The 19,480-nt window shown below is 39.7% G+C and overlaps 1 protein-coding gene across 1 annotated transcript; it reads right to left on the bottom strand.

Moving 5' to 3' along the window:
- Positions 1-73: 73 nt before the first annotated feature.
- LOC129725158 (centrosomal protein of 164 kDa) lies at positions 74-18,784 on the bottom strand. The gene is made up of 5 exons (XM_055680650.1): positions 18,068-18,784; positions 17,675-17,786; positions 2,839-5,434; positions 2,444-2,777; positions 74-2,370 (listed from the first exon to the last, which is right to left on the bottom strand). The coding sequence occupies exons 1-5, from the start codon at positions 18,141-18,143 to the stop codon at positions 2,108-2,110; spliced, it is 3,381 nt and encodes a 1,126-aa protein (XP_055536625.1). The 5' UTR covers positions 18,144-18,784; the 3' UTR covers positions 74-2,107.
- Positions 18,785-19,480: the final 696 nt, after the last annotated feature.

Here is a 19,480-nt window from a genome sequence, read left to right as displayed (position 1 = left end):
CACATCTATTGGTTCTAAACTGAGCTCAGCCGCTGGGATTTCTTTCCACATTCGTAGCACTAAATGGAAAACATTTACTGTAACATTATCTTCTGAAACTGGATTTCAATTGTAGTTACTGAGAAGTCTTTAAAACATCGTTTAGTATCCTCCATATTCAAAACATTTCTTTTTTTTTACTGTATGTTTATTTGTGTTTATTATAGTAAGATGCTATAGTTTTTAGTTCCAGAAAAGGGTCCTTATTTCATCGTTTTTTATTTCTTCCCTGGTGTGAACTTCTGACACCAGTTGCCTGGCGAGTAGATATTTGGTTCTAGTAAATCGTGCAAAATTTGTAACGGAAATACGAAATGATTTCGTTTGAAAATGTCGCCGGAAGTCGAAACATTTAGTTAAGATTTTCTACCAATATTAACCAATGCTTTATGAGTAAGCTTCTTACGACATTCTAATTTGCAGTATTTTGTAATAAACATATTTTGAGTATGTGAATTTTACTTAGCATCAAAGTAATCAATTTTGTAGTATATTCATCAACCTCTGGAAAGAAATTCGATACTTCATTCCATCTTTTATTTTAGTTTTGACCTGGATTGTACTTATTTACAGCTTGACTGTTCAGTTCTCATACTTTGTCGTTCCAAATTACTTCCTAGTATAACAGTAACCATTTACCAACGGTTTGAACCGAGAGGACGGAAATTCACAGTTAATGACAGGCAAATCGGAAACGGTTGTCTTTTCTAAAATTAAACTCATATACAAATTACCAGCGGAAACATACCATATCTTTTTAGGAATGAAATTGAAATGTACCCATTGATTATGAATTATTGGAATTGTACATAAGCAAGAAAAAAGTAGAGCTAGTTTAAGCATTCTTACTTCGTTTGGATACTGGCTGTTGTAGAACCTAACTGCGATAAATAAACCTCATATTTCCTACTTTTAGACGGCTTACTTCGAGTAACATTTCATTCACTGACATTTTAGGTATTTTTTCTAGTTGTTTTCTCACAACGGGTGTAATCGAACTACTAACATTGAATGTATCTAAATTTTAATATCACACTAGTTTAATTATACATATACATACACTAGAGAGGAGTGGGCTGGATTTTTCTTCTTGTTCACCAATGGTTAAATCTGTTGGAAACAACGTTTATCAATTGCTCAGAAATTTTGACACGGCCTACTGCAAACTACTTTTCTAGTTTATAGCTTGACGTTTTTTTTGTTTGTTTGAGGGTTTTGGCATCTCACTATTTATTTTTGGAACCACATAATCATGACGATAGGTGACACTACGGTTCTTCCTTCAAGTTTCAGAAATAATCTCACGAAAGTTGAGAATTGCTTGTATTAATGTTTAAGAAATCGTCTTATTGCGTCGTATGCTTATTTTTTCAAACTTAGTTTTAAGAAAGTTTAGTTTGATTGTTCGAGAATGATTTAGCACAAGAATTCTATGACATGTTATTTGAAATATGATATTGCACATTGAAGTTGAAATAATAAAATTCATAGTAATACAACTTAAATTCTCAATCGGTCAGGTTTTGTTCTGGGGTAAAATGTTCATGAAAAATTAAGAGCCTTCTATCACGTACTCTATAAAAAAAAAATAAGTCGAAACATCGCTGTAATATTTTACTAGTGAAATAGTAGCGCAAACATCAAATTTATTGTATGATGACGTGGGTTTTCGGGCTAGTAATTATTACCAAATTCTCACTCAGGAAGATGGTACCATGAATTTTCAACTATGCGTGTAGAGATTCAAAGTACAAAAATTAAAAACAAAAAGCAAGAAGGAGGAAAGGAACATTTTTTTTTTCATTTCAGTTGATTTTTTTTTCGCTATTTACAAAATCTTTAACATATTTCTTTTTCATAAATAACGAGGCCAATGATACTTACTTTGACAGTCAAGATTTCATTAAACATAATAGTGATAATCAATGTACAAATGACTCGTTCATAATTTTGCTTGCAATAACAAAATTTCTGATACACAAAAGAACCTGACCGTATTGCATTGATAAAATCTAAACAATATTTTTAATTAACCAAACCTTGTTACCCTCAGTCATTAAACTCCCACTTACCCAAATGATTTTTTCTTCAGTAGTTCATGTTCGGACTTGGCCTGACGCAACCAGTTCTTCAGATCGCGCGTCTTCTCCAGCAGGGTCACTGTGTACTGCTGCTGGTGCTGTTTCTGCTGCTGCAACTGATGTGATGCGATATTCATCATACTGGATGCAGTTCCTGCCTGCTTGGGGGAAATCACAATATCGCAGAAATGTTGCGATGGATTATTTAGGTAATCTAATTCCTCGTATCCACTGGCCTGATGTGTTGGATCTAAGAAAAAAAATAACAACAACCAATAATTAAATAATCATTTCACACTAGCCTTGACCAAACAACAACTTACTTAAAATATTCCATATATCTTGAATTTCATTGTGCAAATGCTCCAGATACTTTAAGGTATCGTTAGACTCCTTCAAAACAAACGGATGACGGATATTGCCGTGTTCCGTAGGCACATCTGTACTGCTGAAGCCGGAGCTAGAGTAGGACGATAAATCGCTCAAGGTTTCCTTTGGTTTGATATTGATTTCAATGTTCTCTGGCAGTGCCGGACGTTCCTTTTCCGACAGTTTTTGTAGCGATCGCTCCAAGTGACGCAACCGGATAACTTTCTCGCCCAATAGTGCACGGGTACGATGGAGCGACACTTCCATCTCAGTGAGCTCTTTCTCTTCCTACAAAAAAAAAATCGATCAAGAATTATTCTAGCTCAAAAAAGTAACAACAGAAACTCACATTGAAGATTTGATCCATCGTATGTTTGTTCTTCACGGTGTGTTTAATCGATATATCCCGCTGTTTGGATTTGAACAGATTTTTCTGCGCGCGCAGTGACTCCTTGGCACGCATGACCGAGTCCCGCTCGAGTAAGATGCGATGTTTGAAGAAGTCCAGCTCGGTACTTCCTCCGTTATTCTCCAGATCACTGAACGGATACCGTAGATGGTAAGGTGTATCAATATTGCACTCTGGGATTTGATCTTCCAACTCTTCGAGTTTTTTCAGCTGAATTCGTAGATTTTCGACCGGAGTGCACGGTCGTTCCCGCTCGTGCTTAGACGAGTTTAGTTTAGAGGTTGAGGCGGATTTGGTTTTAGTGAATAATTTACGTTTCTGTCTGCAGACAGGAACATTGTTTTTATCGTGGTTCTTATCGAACTCAGAGTCGGAGCTATAATTTTCATCACGAACATTAGCAAAAATATTGCGGATTTGGAAGTAGTTCTTGGAGTAAGTCGTTTCACTCTGACTAGTGTCGTCCGTGTTCTGGAGACGATTATTATTGAGAATGAACGGTTTGCGTGGTTCCGAAGGAGCCGAAAAGGCTACCTGTTGGTGTGAGTTACCATTGAAATGCAACAGCTTGTTCTTGTTTTCCATCGGATAGGAGCTTTTCACAGGAAACCGTTTGGAAGCGGCTGACGGGGGTGGAGTACTGATTGAAGATTTTTCCGAATTCATCATAACCGATGTCGGGCCAGGAGTTCCCGGTTTTCCTTCATAAGGGTAGTGCGAAGTTGGTCTCGAATGAGTTCGATCATCTGTTTCATAACTGTTACTCAAAAGGCTTTGCTGCTGTTGCTCACGACGCTTTTTGCGTCTTTCCAACGAGATTCTCACGTCAGTTTTCAATCGGGTGTATTTTTCCTTCAAACACTTGTATTTATCTTCGAGGAGACGTTTTTCGCAACGAATCTTCTCGTAGAGTCGATCTTCACCAGTTTCCCGCATACGTTGCCGCTCGACTTCCAATTCATGAGCTAGTTTGATTTTCATTTCCGTTAGGTTAGTGGCGTGTTCTTTTTTCAACAGTTCTTCCTCGGTTTTCAAGTCTCGTTCTAGTTCCTCTACAATTTCATTGTGATTTTTCTGGAGAGTTGCCATCGTAGATTTGTGCTCATCTGTCACCTCTTTGACTCTACGGTCAAAATCTTCCTGCAGTGTCTCCCGGTATACTCTGTACTCCTTCTCATTCTCTTCCTCATAGTCAGCCTTCATCTCACTAAGCTTGGTCTGGTAAAATTCTTTGATCTCCTCAATATTTTTCTGATGTTGTCCCCTTATTTTCTCCTTCTCCGTCAGCAATTGCTCCTGCAACAGGCGTCTTTCCTTAGCCAGTTCATTTTGAATATTTGCTTCTTCCAAAACTTTCAAGTTTCTTAGTTCCTCTTCTAGTTTTGCTTTGAATCTCGCTTTTTCATCTGTAATAGAATCTTTCAAAAACCTAATAGAATCATCGCTCACACGTTCAACTGAGAATCTTCGCCCGATCCCTTCTTGTGCTACCTCTGCTTTGCTATTAACTTTTTCACTTCCATCAGAGTCCTCTTCAGAAGTTTCAACTGAACTAGAAGACTTCTTTTCCGAACCTTCTAGAGCTTCCTCCTCTTCATCATCCTCAGCATCGTTATCATAACCTTCTGCGATTTCTTCGAAATTAATCAGAGAATCATCTCTCACCGCCTCCAACTTGTTAGATTTCAACTCAGCATTCAAATCTATGTCAAATCGAACGCTTTTTCTTTCGTCCGAGGAATCCTCATTGGGCGTTCCCTTGTTTCTCACGAATGTCAAGCTAGAGTCTCTGAGAATACCTTTCACTTCATCTTTTTTCCCAAATTCCAGACTTTCAAACTCAGGCTTCTTGTTTGTTTTTAAAAATTGCGAACCTGTTCCAGTAATGGTGAACCCTTGGAATGAACTTCGCATCGTACTGTTTTCCGTGCGGTCTCTCATGGTGGAGCCTAAATTAAACGATATTTTCGGCCCCACTGCCATTGTGTCGTTATCATCCACTATCTGCGCTGTCAGTCTCTGGCTGTTGTTTTCCTTGTTAGAATCGTTGTTTTCCTTTTCGTCATCAATTTCTTCCCCGATTTCAACTTCTTCATCCACGACGATTTCTTTATCCGCTTTGGGCTTTTCCTTCACAACGTTAACCTCCTTCACACTAGCTTCGCGATCAGAATCGGCCGAACCTGACACGGAACCCCCATAACACTCACCCACCAGCGGGTGCTGCCTAATAGCCAGTTCAATCCTGTCATCAAGTTTCGCTTCCAATGGGGATCGAGCTTCACATCCACTTCCACCGCTGCCGGCACCACTTTCGCCACTTCCGCTGCTTCCCCCGTTGCTGTGGTTGCTGGTAGCCGATTTCAAGCTGCGAAAGCCCGAATCCGCTAGGGATGTTGAATCCGATCGGTCCAACGACAAGGCCTTCCGGGCGTCAGCTACCTTTTGTCGGTAGAGAACGTCAATCGGATGCTCCCACTGGGACTTGCGGGTGTGACGGTCGTAGTAGTAATACGCCTTGACCTGTTTACTGTAGCTGAAAGGGTATTGATCAGGAAAAATGGCATTAGTACAGCATCGTGTAAACATGTTACAGTAACATTTGACATTGGAGCGGCTAAAATCTCTGCAGTATAGATGGAAAAATACCTTGCGAAGATTTCACTACTTGTCGATAACGAAACGTGATGAAAACCTATTATATTGTTTTCGGCCTGAAGTAAAATACACGAGAAATAGTAACACAAAAATCATGTGTCATTTCGCTAGTTGCTCACTAGCTTCACAGCAAGTTTATACGTTAACTGCACTAAATTGGCGATTGGCGAAAAAATGGTGCATCAGACTTTTTTTAAATTTTATTGTTTATCACTCAAATAATTCAAATCATTATTAAAAATTTACGCATCCAAGTTTTTGTGTTAATGTCAGAGTTAAAAAAAATACAACGATGAATTTTATAAAAAACCTGGTTCATAGCATAACGCTGTTTAACACACTAGGGGCACCAAAATTCATGGGAATGGTTGAATAGCTATAATCTTTCATTTTTTTCCGGTTTGAACTTTTGGAATGCGCTTTCTTTCATTTTGTCGACCAGTGTAATTCAGAATATTTGTTTAAAAGGGGGTCTGAAAAAACATTTACGGATCCAACTGAACACCTTAGTTACTAGGAATTAGGACTGGATGGACTCTGAAGCTAATTTACTGTTCCCTTCAAAGTAATTGAATCCATTCGCAGCGTATGGGAGGAAGGAGGACCTACAACTCGTCTAAGATCACACTTATTTTACACAGATCGCTCTAAAATTTGCGAATATACAGGCGCTGAAGTAACTGGACCAGGAATCGATATATAAATTCCAATGGGACAGTGTCCTATAGATTTTCAATTGTATTCTATCCCTACGACAACTATACATCCAAACGCTATTATTCTATACTGGGTGTCTGGTCACTGTGGTATAGAAGGAAATAAACAACTACATTTGTCGAGTCGGAGCCATTCTGTGAGGTATCTACACTAAATCCTGTTTGAAACCAGAGCTCAGATCGATGCCAACTGGAATACACTAAGGACGCTTTTTACGCGGTCTTTTACGCGGGTTTTTTACGCGAAATTTTGGAATTTACGTGTTTTTTACGCGGATTCCGGAATTTACGCGGTATTTTTTTTTGCGCGGATTTCGGTTTCTCCTCTTTCGGATTGCAGAATTTATGCAGGTTTTTTTACGCGGATTCCGAAATTTACGCGGTTTTTTTACGCGGATTCCAGAATTTACGCGGATTCCAGAATTTACACTGTTTTTCTACACGGATTCCGGAATTTACGGGGTTTTTTATGCGGTTTTTACGCGGCACGTATTCCCCGCGTAAAAGCGACTTTAGTGTATTCGACCTTCTTATTTGCTTTCGGCCATCCTCAGACTTCATCAAAGCAGTTATTCCTTCTTGGGTTGAAACGCAAAAATGGAACGAGCTAACAGTGCATAGAAAGTAGCAGTGATCATTAGCTCCCACAAGCAAAAAAAGTGATTTTTAATCACCAATTGAACCGATGTTATGAACAACTTTGTATTTATACTCAGCGCACTGCTATTTCTCGTATTTTGAACTGCACAGAGTTGTTGCAGAGCTTTTAAACCCTGTAATATGATTTTGATATCTTCGAACTACTAAAATCTCAAACTGGAAATTAATCTTAATCGTATTTTTTCCGCAGAATACATCGTAAACCGCAGATCAAGTACAGTCATACCCCAGTATAACGTAACTTAGATATTGATTATTTTCGTTCTGTTTTACCTGTTTTGTGTGTTTTTATTACAAATTTTTGACAGCATATATTCCTGGGCGATCAAATTTTGTCGACTTTTATTCGAGATTCTGGTTGTGAGCTCTAGGCGAATTAAAAAATGTTCATCCTGTTTATGGTTTGCTAACCACAGGCTGAACTTTTATTTAGTTCGCTCTGTTTTTGAGACGCTCAATCAGATATCCTGTTTTTTATATTTCTCTTACCGCCCTGATATTTTCTCAGGTTTTTGGTTGTTAACTTTCAATAATTTGAATGTTTTCGCGGTTATAAAATTTATGTTTTAGGCTTAAAATGTTGAAATTTTTTGATTGTTCACGCAAGCTCAACTATCTATACTATTAGTCAGCTTGTTCATAAAATTGAAAATTTTTGTTGTGGACATTTGAATAAAGCTAAACTTTAAGTAAACGTCCTGTTAACAATTCTGTATTGCCATTGTCAGTATTGCCGCATTTTTTGCCATTTGGTCGGGGATATAAATTAATTTATATCAATTTGTTCCTGCCTAGGTGCTTCCCAAGTATTCTGGTAACGTAAGAAAGGGGGTGAAAATATATTTGCTGATAGTTATTTACATGGGAAAATCTTATTCATGAAACAAACGATCAATTGTTCTGAAACATCTCATACAATTGTCTATAGCAAGAAGCAATATTCGAAATTCCTCAAACACCGGAGATTAAAACGTCAAATTTGTAGCCCATTCTTTCGCGATTGAAACACAAATTTGCGGAAACAGAAGGCAACTCCATGTGAAAACATTATTATAATATAATGCATCTGCATGCCTATTCCAGCCGACAAAGTGTTTCCCGCTTTTCATTTGCCATCCATCGGAAGACGGGGACACAGGATGCTACGCGATGACACAGACAAAATAGTACCGATAAATGTAGGCATAGTGTACCTTCGCCATAGAAAATAAAAACCGGCTAACAATATGCACTGTCATACACATTCTGTGGGAACAGAGCATGTTCCTGCATATAGAGAAAGCATTTATTATTGTGGTCCTTTATGTCTACGGCATCCTACTCACCAGCACACACACACACTCGCACGGGAATTGCTTTTCATTCCCCCTCGTACTGACACTGGCCTTGCCTTAAGACTGTTTAATTTAGCTTTGGCTGATTCCTCCCGATTCCTGTGCACAGAACCCACGCCTTCGCAGCATCCAACCCGCCAGGCGTGGGCGGTGTCCTTGTCATACCGTGGCACGCAGTTGGGTGTATTTTTATATCGCTTATCTAACGTGAAAAGCTCTGCTTGAAGTTAAACCACCCGTAATGTACATTTTGTTGCTTTATGAAAAGAGGGATCGTCAAAATATTACTTTGTGACAAATTTAGATGTACAAGCTTTTGAATAAGTAAGAATCACACCTGTGTGCTGTTAGAGTTCTCTGGCATACTGTAAAGAACTGTTAAAAACACTGTGGCATAAAGTACAGTTCAACGAAGCAAGAAAGCTCCATGAGCAAATTCAGACCAAATTCAAGCGATATATTTTGGTGGAAGAGAAAATTTAGGCGAAATGAATTTTGAACCAATTCCGGGTCAACAATTTTACCTTGTTCGATTATCCATTGGCTTGGTACACTTGAGATTCGAAGTTTTATTTCAATTTATTTGGATCAAGACATTTTCTCGATAGTGTTTTTAACAAAAGCTCCAACAATTTATAAACGAAAAACTAACTGTTGCAACATACTGCGTTCTGCTGCAACACTAACTGTAACTTGTTTCACCATGTTGTACTATGTACCAATTATTGAAATTTCATTCAGGACACTGTTGATTTTGCAATCTTTTGTTTGCGACTAGTAGCAGCGTGGTGGAAAACTTAAATCTATTTATTAAATCATCAATATTTAAATCATCTGAATGTTTGCATGGCCAAAAATTGCTCCATTTTGGATTCAAAGATGCCGACACTTTCAGAAAAGCTGGGTCAAATTGAGAAGAATGCTTGAATACTCCATGACAGTGGTACTTCCGAAACCTTCAAGACACCGAAAATTGATGTCTAACGCCATTTGCAACCAAATTGTTTTTAGCAAAAATCTAAATTAAAAACGTATTTCGTTACTTAAGGCTATTTTTCAGGAACCAGATTGATCTCTGATTTCTGGACATCATTCTGGTTCCAAAAATATCCATATTGCATGGTATTTGACCTTTTTGGGTTATTTGCCAAAAAACCGGAAGTCACCATCTTAAATTTCGAAATAACGTTGGAGTTATTTTCGGTCTCTGGACATCATCCCGATTCCAAAAATATCTATATAAGGTGCTATTTGGCCATTTCAGACTTTCATCGGGGGACTGTTTCCACGCTACGAGCCCAGTCCTTGGCCTACGGCAGTCGAGTCTCACGTCGGACGTTCCGGTACCTCAGACACAGACCAGAGATGGTCGGCCAACCCGCCGAATATTCAATCCGTTAGCGACAGAAATCGTGTCGAGATCGAGGGAGAGGTTAGGGTTACGAATGAGGAACTCATCGTGATCACCAACTCCCTAAAGGTGAGCAAAGCATCGGGATCGGATGGAATCCCTAACCTGGCAATCGGGCTGGCGATAAAAACGGCCCCCGGGCTGTTTCGGGCAGTCATGTAGGGGAACCTGGATTACTGCCTCTTCCCGGAAAGGTGGAAGCGGCAGACTTTGGTCTTACTGTTGATTGCTGAAAGCTGGGAAACCGTCAGGGGACCCATCGGCATATATACAGGTCTATCTGGCTGCTGGACACTGCGGGCAAGGTGCTTGATATGATTATCCTCAACAGACTGGTGAGGTACACGGAGGGTGTAAACGGTAAAGTAACCAGTTACCAGTCGTGTAAAGTAACCAGTTCGGTTTCCGGAAGGGCAGGTCCACGCTGGATGCTATCCTTCTTCATCACCAAGATGGCGGTGGTAGCACTCCAGCGCAAGAGAAGAGACATACGCTATTGCGCAATCGTCACGCTTAACGTGAAGAATGCGTTCAATAGCGCCAGTTGGGAATCTATAGCACTTGCGCTCAGGAGCATCCATGTATCGGTGTCGCTGTACAAGATTCTGGAAAATTACTTCCAGAACCGAGTACTTGTTTACAACACGGAGGAGGATCAGAAGTGCATCCCAATTACCGCAGGAGCTCCGCAAGGTTCCATCCTGGGACCGGTGTTGTGGAATGTCATGTATGACGGGGTGTTGGACCTCAAGTTTGCTGTAATAGTAGTGATCGTCGATTTTGCAGACGACATAAGGCTAGAAGTTCTCGGCGAGTCGATTGAGGAGGTCGAGTTGACGATCGCTCACAGTCAAGCATGGAGATTTTTACTCACTAGCAATATTCCATGCAAATGTGTTCTTTGACTCATCAGTTATCGTTTAATTACTTCTACTCGCGTACAAGTTTTCCATAGAAACGCTGCTGATTGTTTTTCGCTTTTAAGAGTTCCGACTACCATAGAAGAAGGCTGAATGATTCAAACACGATAGTATTCATTGTATCCAAGTTCACTTGCATTCAACAGTATCGCGAGAATCTTTGAGATATTATCGCCAATGCTACAAAAATATGAATCCAAATGATCGTTAGATTGCGTTCAACTGTTTGGTTACCGGAGCAAGTAGGTAACATCAATGTTTACGGGAATTGTAGCTTGGTGCATTAGCATGTGATATTTGAGATCACTAAGAATCATCACGGTGAAAGCACGACGTGGAGTGGCAGGATTCCGCCACCAAGCGGGTTCGCCACAGAAGGCAGAATCACGAAAGACAGAAGCACGAAAGGCAGAATCATGAAAGGCAGAACTCTATGACCGTACACAAAAGGCAGAATTTCGAAGGGCACGAAAGGCAGAATCACTGGTAGCAGAACCTGACTCACGATAGCCAAGTGCGAATCCTGGTCACGGTATCAAAGCTGTTACTCTACATTTATTATTTGATGACCAGTTTTTATGGGAGGTGCAAATCAAGCCTAATTATTAGATCCGAAACGTGCAAACTGGTTTGGCTCAGGTCCTTAAGACTCTCACGGCATCGCGGAGAGTAATTTTTCGATGTTAGGTATAACTTACACTAGTCTCAACGGTTTGTTGGTTATAATTAACATAAAACAATTCATGCGGCGAAGACGCATAATCGAGGACAAGGAACCGAGGCGGCACAAAGCCGCCGTGGTTTCCGCGGTCCGAGCCGGCCGCCGACCCGCCGTCGGAAGCGGCGGCCTCTCGCATACAAACAACTGATGTACTGGTTTTCTAGGATTATTAGAACAGGTTTTCTTTCCGTTAGTTAAGTCCGAACGAGCGGTAGCGAGTAAGGACAGCATACACTTGGACAATAGAGTCGGCCAAAGGCCGCGGGTGTGTGTTGTTAAAAAGAAAATAGACTATTTTTTGGCTCTGCCATTCGTGCTCTTTGAGATTGTTATGCGATATCTTTTTTTTCCATCCTTGCTCACAGTATACGCAACGTCGAAGAGTGGATGCACTCCAGGAAACTGGATTTAACGCACCATAAGACGGAGGTCACGGCTGTGAATAACCGCAAATCAGAGCACCAAGCGGGCGGTGGTAAAAGTCGGAGACTGCATCACCACCTTAAAGCGATCTTTGAAGCTCTTGGGGGTTATGGTTGACGATAAGCTAACATTTAAGAGTCACTAAGCTTGCAAGAGGGCTTCAACGGCTATTGCAGCACTATCTCGAATGATGTCGAATAGCTCAGCGATGAATGGCAGCGAGCGTAAACTTCTTGCCAGCGTGATTTCGTCCATACTTAGGTATGAGGGCCCATTGTGGTCCAAAGCGCTAGGTACTTACAGTTATCATGGTAAAAAGGAAAGTATCTACAGGCTCATGTGCAATATGCGTCCTGTCCGGCATGATGCCTGTCAGCATAGCCATTAGGGAGGACGTAGAATGCTTCGACCAACGTGACACAAGGGACGTACGAGGTACCAGAAGATCATTATCGATGATCAGATAGCAGCAGGAATTGTCCAATTCCACAAAAGGTAGATGGGACCGACTTATTCCGGTGGTATCCGGATGTGTCGGGAGGCGCCATGGAGAAGTTACCTTCCACCTGATACAGATCCTGTCAGGTCATGGTTGGTTCAGGTAGTATCTACAAAGGTTCGCGTATGCGGGATCCCCCATGTGCCCCGAGAGCGTGGATGCGGAAGAGATTGCTGAGCATGTCTTCTTCGTATGTCCTCGTTTTTCGCGTGCTCGGAGCGACATAATGGTAGGGAGCGGCCCAGACACTATTCCGGACAACCTAGTTCAGAGAATGTGTGAAGACCCGAACATCTGGAGGGCGGATTGTGCAGCCGCCTCTCAAACAGTCCTTGAGTCTTCAGGTTAGTTAGCTAATTAGCTAGGAGAGTTGATAGAACCAGGAATTTGCACAGTGCTTAAAAGCCGCTCTCTGAAGCAATACCTAGCTGTCGTCCCGGGGAGTATTATGGGCTGAAGACTAAAGGGTTTTTATTGGGTCAAACCCCACGCTACCTGAGGTTGCCCTTACTAACACGCAGAGAATCCTGAGTAAGAATCCCCAGGATACCTTTAACTCGGTGACGGAATCGTCAAAGGAATCGCAAACACGATCCGGAGGATTCCCACTCACGATTCTTATTCAAGAATCCTAGAGCCATACACAGGGCATTCCTGAGGATTCTTTTTTCAAGGACGCTCACGAATCCAATGTGAGGAATCCTAGAGAATCTATGCGAATCGTATGTGTTCGTCCGGGTGGGCTTTCAGGTGTTTAGTAGTTTTCCTTTTCCTAGAATAAAAAAAAGACTTCCAGAAACAGGAAGTCACCATCTTGAAATTTGAAATGGCGTCTGTGGTAGAAATCCGATCTCTGAACATCATCCCGGTTCCAACAAACACCCATATTGAATGGTATTTGGCTCTACCTTTTCTAAATACTCAATAGTTAGCATCATAAAATCACAATTTTCTTCATTCTAGTGCACGCTTAGCTAATTTTAGGCTCTTTTACTCTACAACAAGCACGTTCAGAGAAAAATGAAAGTATGTATTTGTAAGCTGTCCCTCTCCTCATTTGCCAGTATTTTTTTGTTTTGTTTATGCACGCTCAGTTCTGTTCAAAATGGCGTCGAAACAAGGAGGCGTGTACAAGTGCATTGTACAGTTTCAACTGAACTACACAAAATTTTGGCCAAAGGTTTACGGTAAACCATTTTAAAAGCGTAAATCTTCCAGTTTCGACTGTTTATAATTTCCTGCATTTTTACCCAATTGGGTTGGGTATCCCAACGAATCTGTCTCAGTGTCGTCCAATCGAAGATTTCTTTGGAATTTTAAGTTCCTTGGTGTTTTGTATACCAATAACTGAAAAGCAACGAACTGCAAACAGTTGATTGGTAGAATCAAGAGATGCAAACGAAAAGTCGAAATGAAGGCCGTACAACGCTCTTGTTTCGGCATCATGAAAAAGCTTCGTCGGAAAGCCGATAAGGACCTTTCATTTTTTTTAAAAATTTTTTTGTTCGTTGATAATGAATGTATCTTCATGAAAAATAAGTCGATTTTTCTCTAAATACACATTTTTTTCGGCAGCAGTAGAAAATAAATTCCAAAATTTTAGTTGCCACCCGTTACGTCAAAAAAGTAGTTGAATTTAGCTTATTTTTATATAAAGAAAGAGGCAAAGGCCTACTGCAAAGTCTGTGAGTTCTAAATCAAAAGACATTCATTTTTTGTGAGAATTTTTCACTTTTTATAGGCGTTTCACTTGTTTTTCAATTTCATTTTTATTCATAGAATGTTTTAAATCAAATATAGCAAGTAGAGTTTGAAAACAAAATTGAAAAAAAAAAGTAATTCACTTTAAAACCATAAGTGAATATGTCCAATTTACTCAATCATCAATCAAACTTTTAATAACCCATGAAAAAGGTGTATCGTTTTAAATAAGATTAAATTTTTCTGGTCCCGGATAATGCCAGGAAAACTAATCAGAGGTCGCACAGCTTTGTATGAACATTGGAAAAATTGTCGTTTTCTTGTTCGTTCGAACACAAAGAAAATATGATTGTAAATAAAATGTCATTACAACATTAGTCGAAATTATTATCAAGATGACTAACTCTTTTTCAAAAGATAAAGTCTTTCTCAGTAGGAAAGTAAAATATCTGAGTGAATTACTAGTTCTAGTAAATTTGCATTCATCTCTAGAGTTGTTCATTGTAAAACAAAAAAAAAATCAGAACAAAAAAAATATTAATGAAAAAGATAGAGACAAAAATTATGTTTGCGCATCGAACCAAAAGTTTCTAATGAAATGATTGCTTCCGATGTCAATGTTCTAAAAAATTAAAAACTTCTTTATTAATTAGACCATGAATTCCCGAAGCGTGCTCCGCAGAGAACTTGGTGCTCTGCAAAGCTTTTGCAAGTGTTTCGCGACGTTTTTGATAGTAACAAAAACCAAATTAAAAAATAAACAAATTTTTTTAGTCAGCTTCCCAGATCTTTTGCTCGCCGAAACACTTTTTGAACAAAAAAATTTATTACTTATATTTTTATTAATGAAAATCTACTCATTGATACAAAAATGTATGTGCTCCGTCAATTTTTTAGCTTGAATAAGTGCTCAGAGATTTTTTAATTGGATTTTTAACAGCTTTCTTCACCCTTGAATAGCTGTCATTTAAATATTTTACACAAAATAACCCGGCTTGGACTTCTAACATTTGTGAGGTTATTTCGTTTTTTCACCAACAAGTTCTGAGATGTCATTCATCTTTTAACGCGCTGAGATGGAGAGGCAGAAATTTGCGATCATTAAAACTTGCACAGGATCGCTCTGGTAATTGAGCGCGTATCCTGGTTTTGCAAAATCAGCAGTAAATAATTTCACTGTAGTCGTCACCCACTGCTCGTTTCCGCTTTATACAAGAAGTCATGTTTGAAGCGTTCACACATTGCAAATAACTCCCTGGCTGATGCTGCATCTAAAATGCATGCGGTAATTTGTGTCGGCCACATTCATTGCAGTTGTGCATAACGTGCTATAGAGACCTTTCTTTATGTGTTGCGCTCTGCTTTTCGCAGTGGCTCCGGGCGGGCTGTCGGCAGCAAGGGTACCGTAAATTGTTCAGGATATGGTAGATTTTTTATTTCAGCATGAATTGCAATAAGCCTAAAATATTACGAAATTGATGTTGGTGTTCCTTTCCATGACAGTAGCATTTTCGTTAACATTTAACTAGTAACCAAACGAATAAGTCACCAACCACAAATGGGCTCAGTACGGTTACTATTCATGCATAAATTAGTTATTAGCTTCCGGGGTACCAAGACTGTTTCCTATGTTGAAGGGTTTCTTTTATCTTGAGGTATGGCAACCGGCTCAATTTAGATGAATGCAGATGAACGAACGCAGAGTAAATGTTTGCTTTTAGGCTGACCTCATTTTGTGTGCACGCGTCGTTATAAGGGAGATGTTGGATTTCCGTTTGGTAAAAAGTGCTTTTTATTTTGGAAAAATAGTAAGTAATTTTGCCTGCAAATGATCCGCAATCTGCAATCTCGTCGAGAATTTTTCGTTTTTCTTTATTGTTTTATTTTGATATCGATTTTTGGTGACTCAAGCGTTGTCAGAGTACGGTCTCCGGTCAATTCAGACTTTGAACATATGGTACTGTACTGCATTATCTGAATTTATTAAAAAAGTAAAAAAAATTAAAAGAAATATACGAAGGCTACGCAAACATTTATTAATAACCAACCGTCTCCTCCAACACAGTCGAATGGCGGAGACCCATGACTAGCGTTAATTCTCGATCTGAACCAAGTAAACAGCTGGTGTAAGTGTGTACTTCACTGTTACAGCTGACCAAACCCTTTTACTTTCAATTAGCGAGTTTTCAGTTTACCTCATTAGCCTTTAAACTTTCCCCTCCCCATATCCATATGAGCGCTTAGAGGAGGACTCATGGCAGGATTTGTTATGTGATACTTGAAAGACCCTCCCCGTGTCATGGTTTATTCGTCATGCTGAATGTGTGTTTCGATACACAAGGGGCAGCAGATAGAGCCGTAATGTACCCTCAATACACTGGATGACTTCATCGCAGCACCTTTTTGTTTGATTTTCCCCGCACGGGAAAAACTTAGCCCACCGTCAACTGCAGATAGAAGTGGAGCAAACACATGCAGAGTATACACTTTTTTCTCACTTTCCCCAATGTTTCAACCCTACCGGCCGGTAACCGATCGGATTAATAACCTTCGACAGTCACCGGTTGCGCCACTGCCGGGGATGCGCACCTAAATGGTCGCCTTGTTCCGCAATGAATAGGTGGAGACTCGAAGAGCGTTATTTCAGCAACACCGAACAGGGTGTGAATGTTGACTTCCTCTGAATGGACTGAGAATTATTGTAGTTGTTTTGTAATATTTTCCACTGCAAAACCTTACACGATTTTTAACTGGGTCGGATTCGGGCTTGTGTAATTCTGAAGTTTTATGGAAATAAAATCTTTCATGTGTCTGCACCTTTACGCAACATTTACGCGATTTATTTCTACCTTTCGACTATAAACTGGTTTTGGAAATAAAAAAAATATCACATGCGACATCGCTTTGTTCAATAATTGATATAGTGCAACGTATAAGTGGTCTTCGTTAGGTTTTTGAAGTAAATAGAAGCTTTCCAGTAAGCATAAATCAACATTGTGGGTTCAACGTTTCGACTGTGTTATAAAAACACGTGTGGTTTCAGAAGTTAAAAGTGCAAAACTAATCAACGCGGAGCAACCAAGCATAGAGGCTAATCTAAGCTCGTCTCGTGTGCTGTTCCGAAAATGTACATCCGCTTCAAGCGAAAGTGGCACATCCTGTTATATAATTCAAGAACAGAGCACAGAGGTGCCACTAAGTGGGTTGTGTCATCTCGTTACTTTTCCTCCCACCTCTCTGCAAATCTAGAGTGGAAGAACTAGACTAAATAAATATGAAAATCCCTTCCTCCATATTGACGGAACAGGAAGGCTAGTGACCCACCGGCACTATCAAAGCGACGCAGCTTCGTCGTTGTGAACATAAATCTAATTACATACTGAAATGCAAGGATGCTGAATTGAGAAACAGGATGACCATCTCCGCCCGATGTGCAGTACGCTGCAGAGAGCACACCATCCAGCAGCACACATCTTTCATGTGCTCTAGGCTATGGTAAAAGAGAGACAATGACTGTTTGACATTTAGGTTTCTTTCCCTTCAAAAACTCGAAAATTCTATCATAGAAATCTGAAAATTTTTGATTTTTTTCGACAGTAGAGTTGAAAGGCTTTTTTTTGCCATACAAATATTAATCAAGGCTGAAGGTAGTTTCTTATGAGTTTTTCTCAGGGAATTGATTTATTCTAAAACTTTTCTTATTCAATCAATCAATGAATATGTAAAAACTCACCAGGGTTTCCAATTCTCCGGTAGTGGATGCAGTAATCCTTGTCGAGCGAGATAAATCAAATTCGTTTCCTTTTCCGGATCGATGCCAATCTTGACGGCATATTCAAGTATTTCTTCATAATGGAAAATTCAGCGAAAAAATACAGAAAAAAAATCAGTGGGCATTTCTTATCCCTTGCGGTAACGGGAAAAAATCTTGATTAATCACACTTATAGGAAGAAATCTGAATTGCGAAGCAAGTGAAATATCGGCTCCCCAGTAGAGAGCAAATATTTGAAAAATAAAAAAAAATCCACACACAATAGAGGCATTCTCTAGTCATTGATTTTCCCCCATCCCGATGTGGCGGAACCATTCTTCTTTATTTTTCGCTCTGCGGCAGTCGGTCCGTACCTTCTTTCGATGGTTCATAGGTTGAATAGAAAATTTCCTCCGGGTTACCACCGTCGAATGTGGGGAACGAAGTCATAATCCGAAATACCCCGTTATCCGCGGTATTATGCCACGGATATGATGCAATTGATCACCGTTACACTTTTCCAGCTGCCTAAGTCTGCTCCAATGACAATAGCCGATTTTTTTCAAACTTCAGTACACTCCATTATGAAACACTGTTACGGTCTCGCAACCACGGAATGTGATTCTACATCGTTGGATAGTTATCTGAGAAATATTTCTTCAACTTTATTGGAAAACACTTCACTTTTTCACTTATTTTAGAGATGCTTTTACGGACACGTCCTGTCTGGTCTAGCGCTGAGTAATTTGTGAAAAGCTGCGGAAGCAAAATAGCAAGAACAAAATAGAGGGCAATCTAAACTTGCTGCCAGTTTGACTCTCGTCTCTACGGTGCGCATGTGTCGAGAACATATGGAACAGGTTCAAGCGGCATTGTGTGGTCATTCGGGAGCAAACTTTCGACTCGTGTTTGTGCGAAATGAACTTGCAGGGTTCGGGTGGGAAGTTCAACATTATATTTACATTTAGCAGAGCATTGTGGCACACCCGCCCGACGACAGCTGCCGTCTAAAGCGTGGAGGCGCCTGGCTTTCCTCTGGATGAATACAACACTGCGGATTAACGAATAGATATTGATCAAGTGAGACCAATAACCATATCGCTTTTAGTAATAATTGAAACTTTTGGACACTTTTTATTTTGAGTTTGAGTTTGTAAATACTACAAAAAAATCAATAAAAATTATTATTTATTGATTATTTCATCCGACAGTAGTCTTTGTTGATATCCTGTCATTTGGCAATATTTGTATATAAGGAATTGATTGAACAGTGTCGCTTCAGTCTTCACTAAATGACGAAATTGATGTGGTTTATAAAAGTAATGCACTTAAACTTCTACTGTAATTTGTGTGTTTATCTAGTGTTTTGATGCGTTTGAAATAAAAAAACATTTAGTTGAAATGACACTAGCTGTAAACTAGTAAACTGATCCGCTCAAGCTTGTTGTGACCTAAAAAATGTTGATCACAAAATCACTACGGGAAAGTCATGAAAAAATTTGCTGTTCCCTGTTAGTGAAAATTTACATCTTTTTTCTATGTTAGAGATTCTCGAAGTACAAAAACTTTTCCACAAATAAAACACTGTATGATCGATATCGAATCTCAGTTAAGAGCCCTAAATCGCGCGCTTGCCGTTGGCTGCAAAATCTGGAACGGAGAAACAATTTTGTTTCAGATCATTGCATAACCTTCCCTAAGCCGTATGGCAATAACAAGAATTCTTCACGTATAAATCTTTACATGTTAAAACTGTAGATACAATTACAACAAAATTTAGATTTTCA

The sequence above is a fragment of the Wyeomyia smithii genome, chromosome 2 (genome assembly GCF_029784165.1).
Source record: "Wyeomyia smithii strain HCP4-BCI-WySm-NY-G18 chromosome 2, ASM2978416v1, whole genome shotgun sequence".
In the NCBI taxonomy this organism is placed as follows: Eukaryota; Metazoa; Arthropoda; class Insecta; order Diptera; family Culicidae; genus Wyeomyia; species Wyeomyia smithii.
The sequence above is the reverse complement of the archived record's forward strand: the minus strand, read 5'-3'. Positions and strand labels throughout refer to the sequence as shown.

Bases quoted from the DNA above. Each gene is read 5' to 3' on its own strand.
- LOC129725158 (XM_055680650.1), bottom strand. From the start codon at position 18,143: ATGACTTCGTTCCCCACATTCGACGGTGGTAACCCGGAGGAAATTTTC. The intron at 5,435-17,674 runs GTGAGTTTTTAC...ATACCCTTTCAG, and splicing joins CCGGAGAATTGGAAACCCTG to CTACAGTAAACAGGTCAAGG. The intron at 2,778-2,838 runs GTGAGTTTCTGT...TTTTTTTTGTAG, and splicing joins CGATGGATCAAATCTTCAAT to GAAGAGAAAGAGCTCACTGA.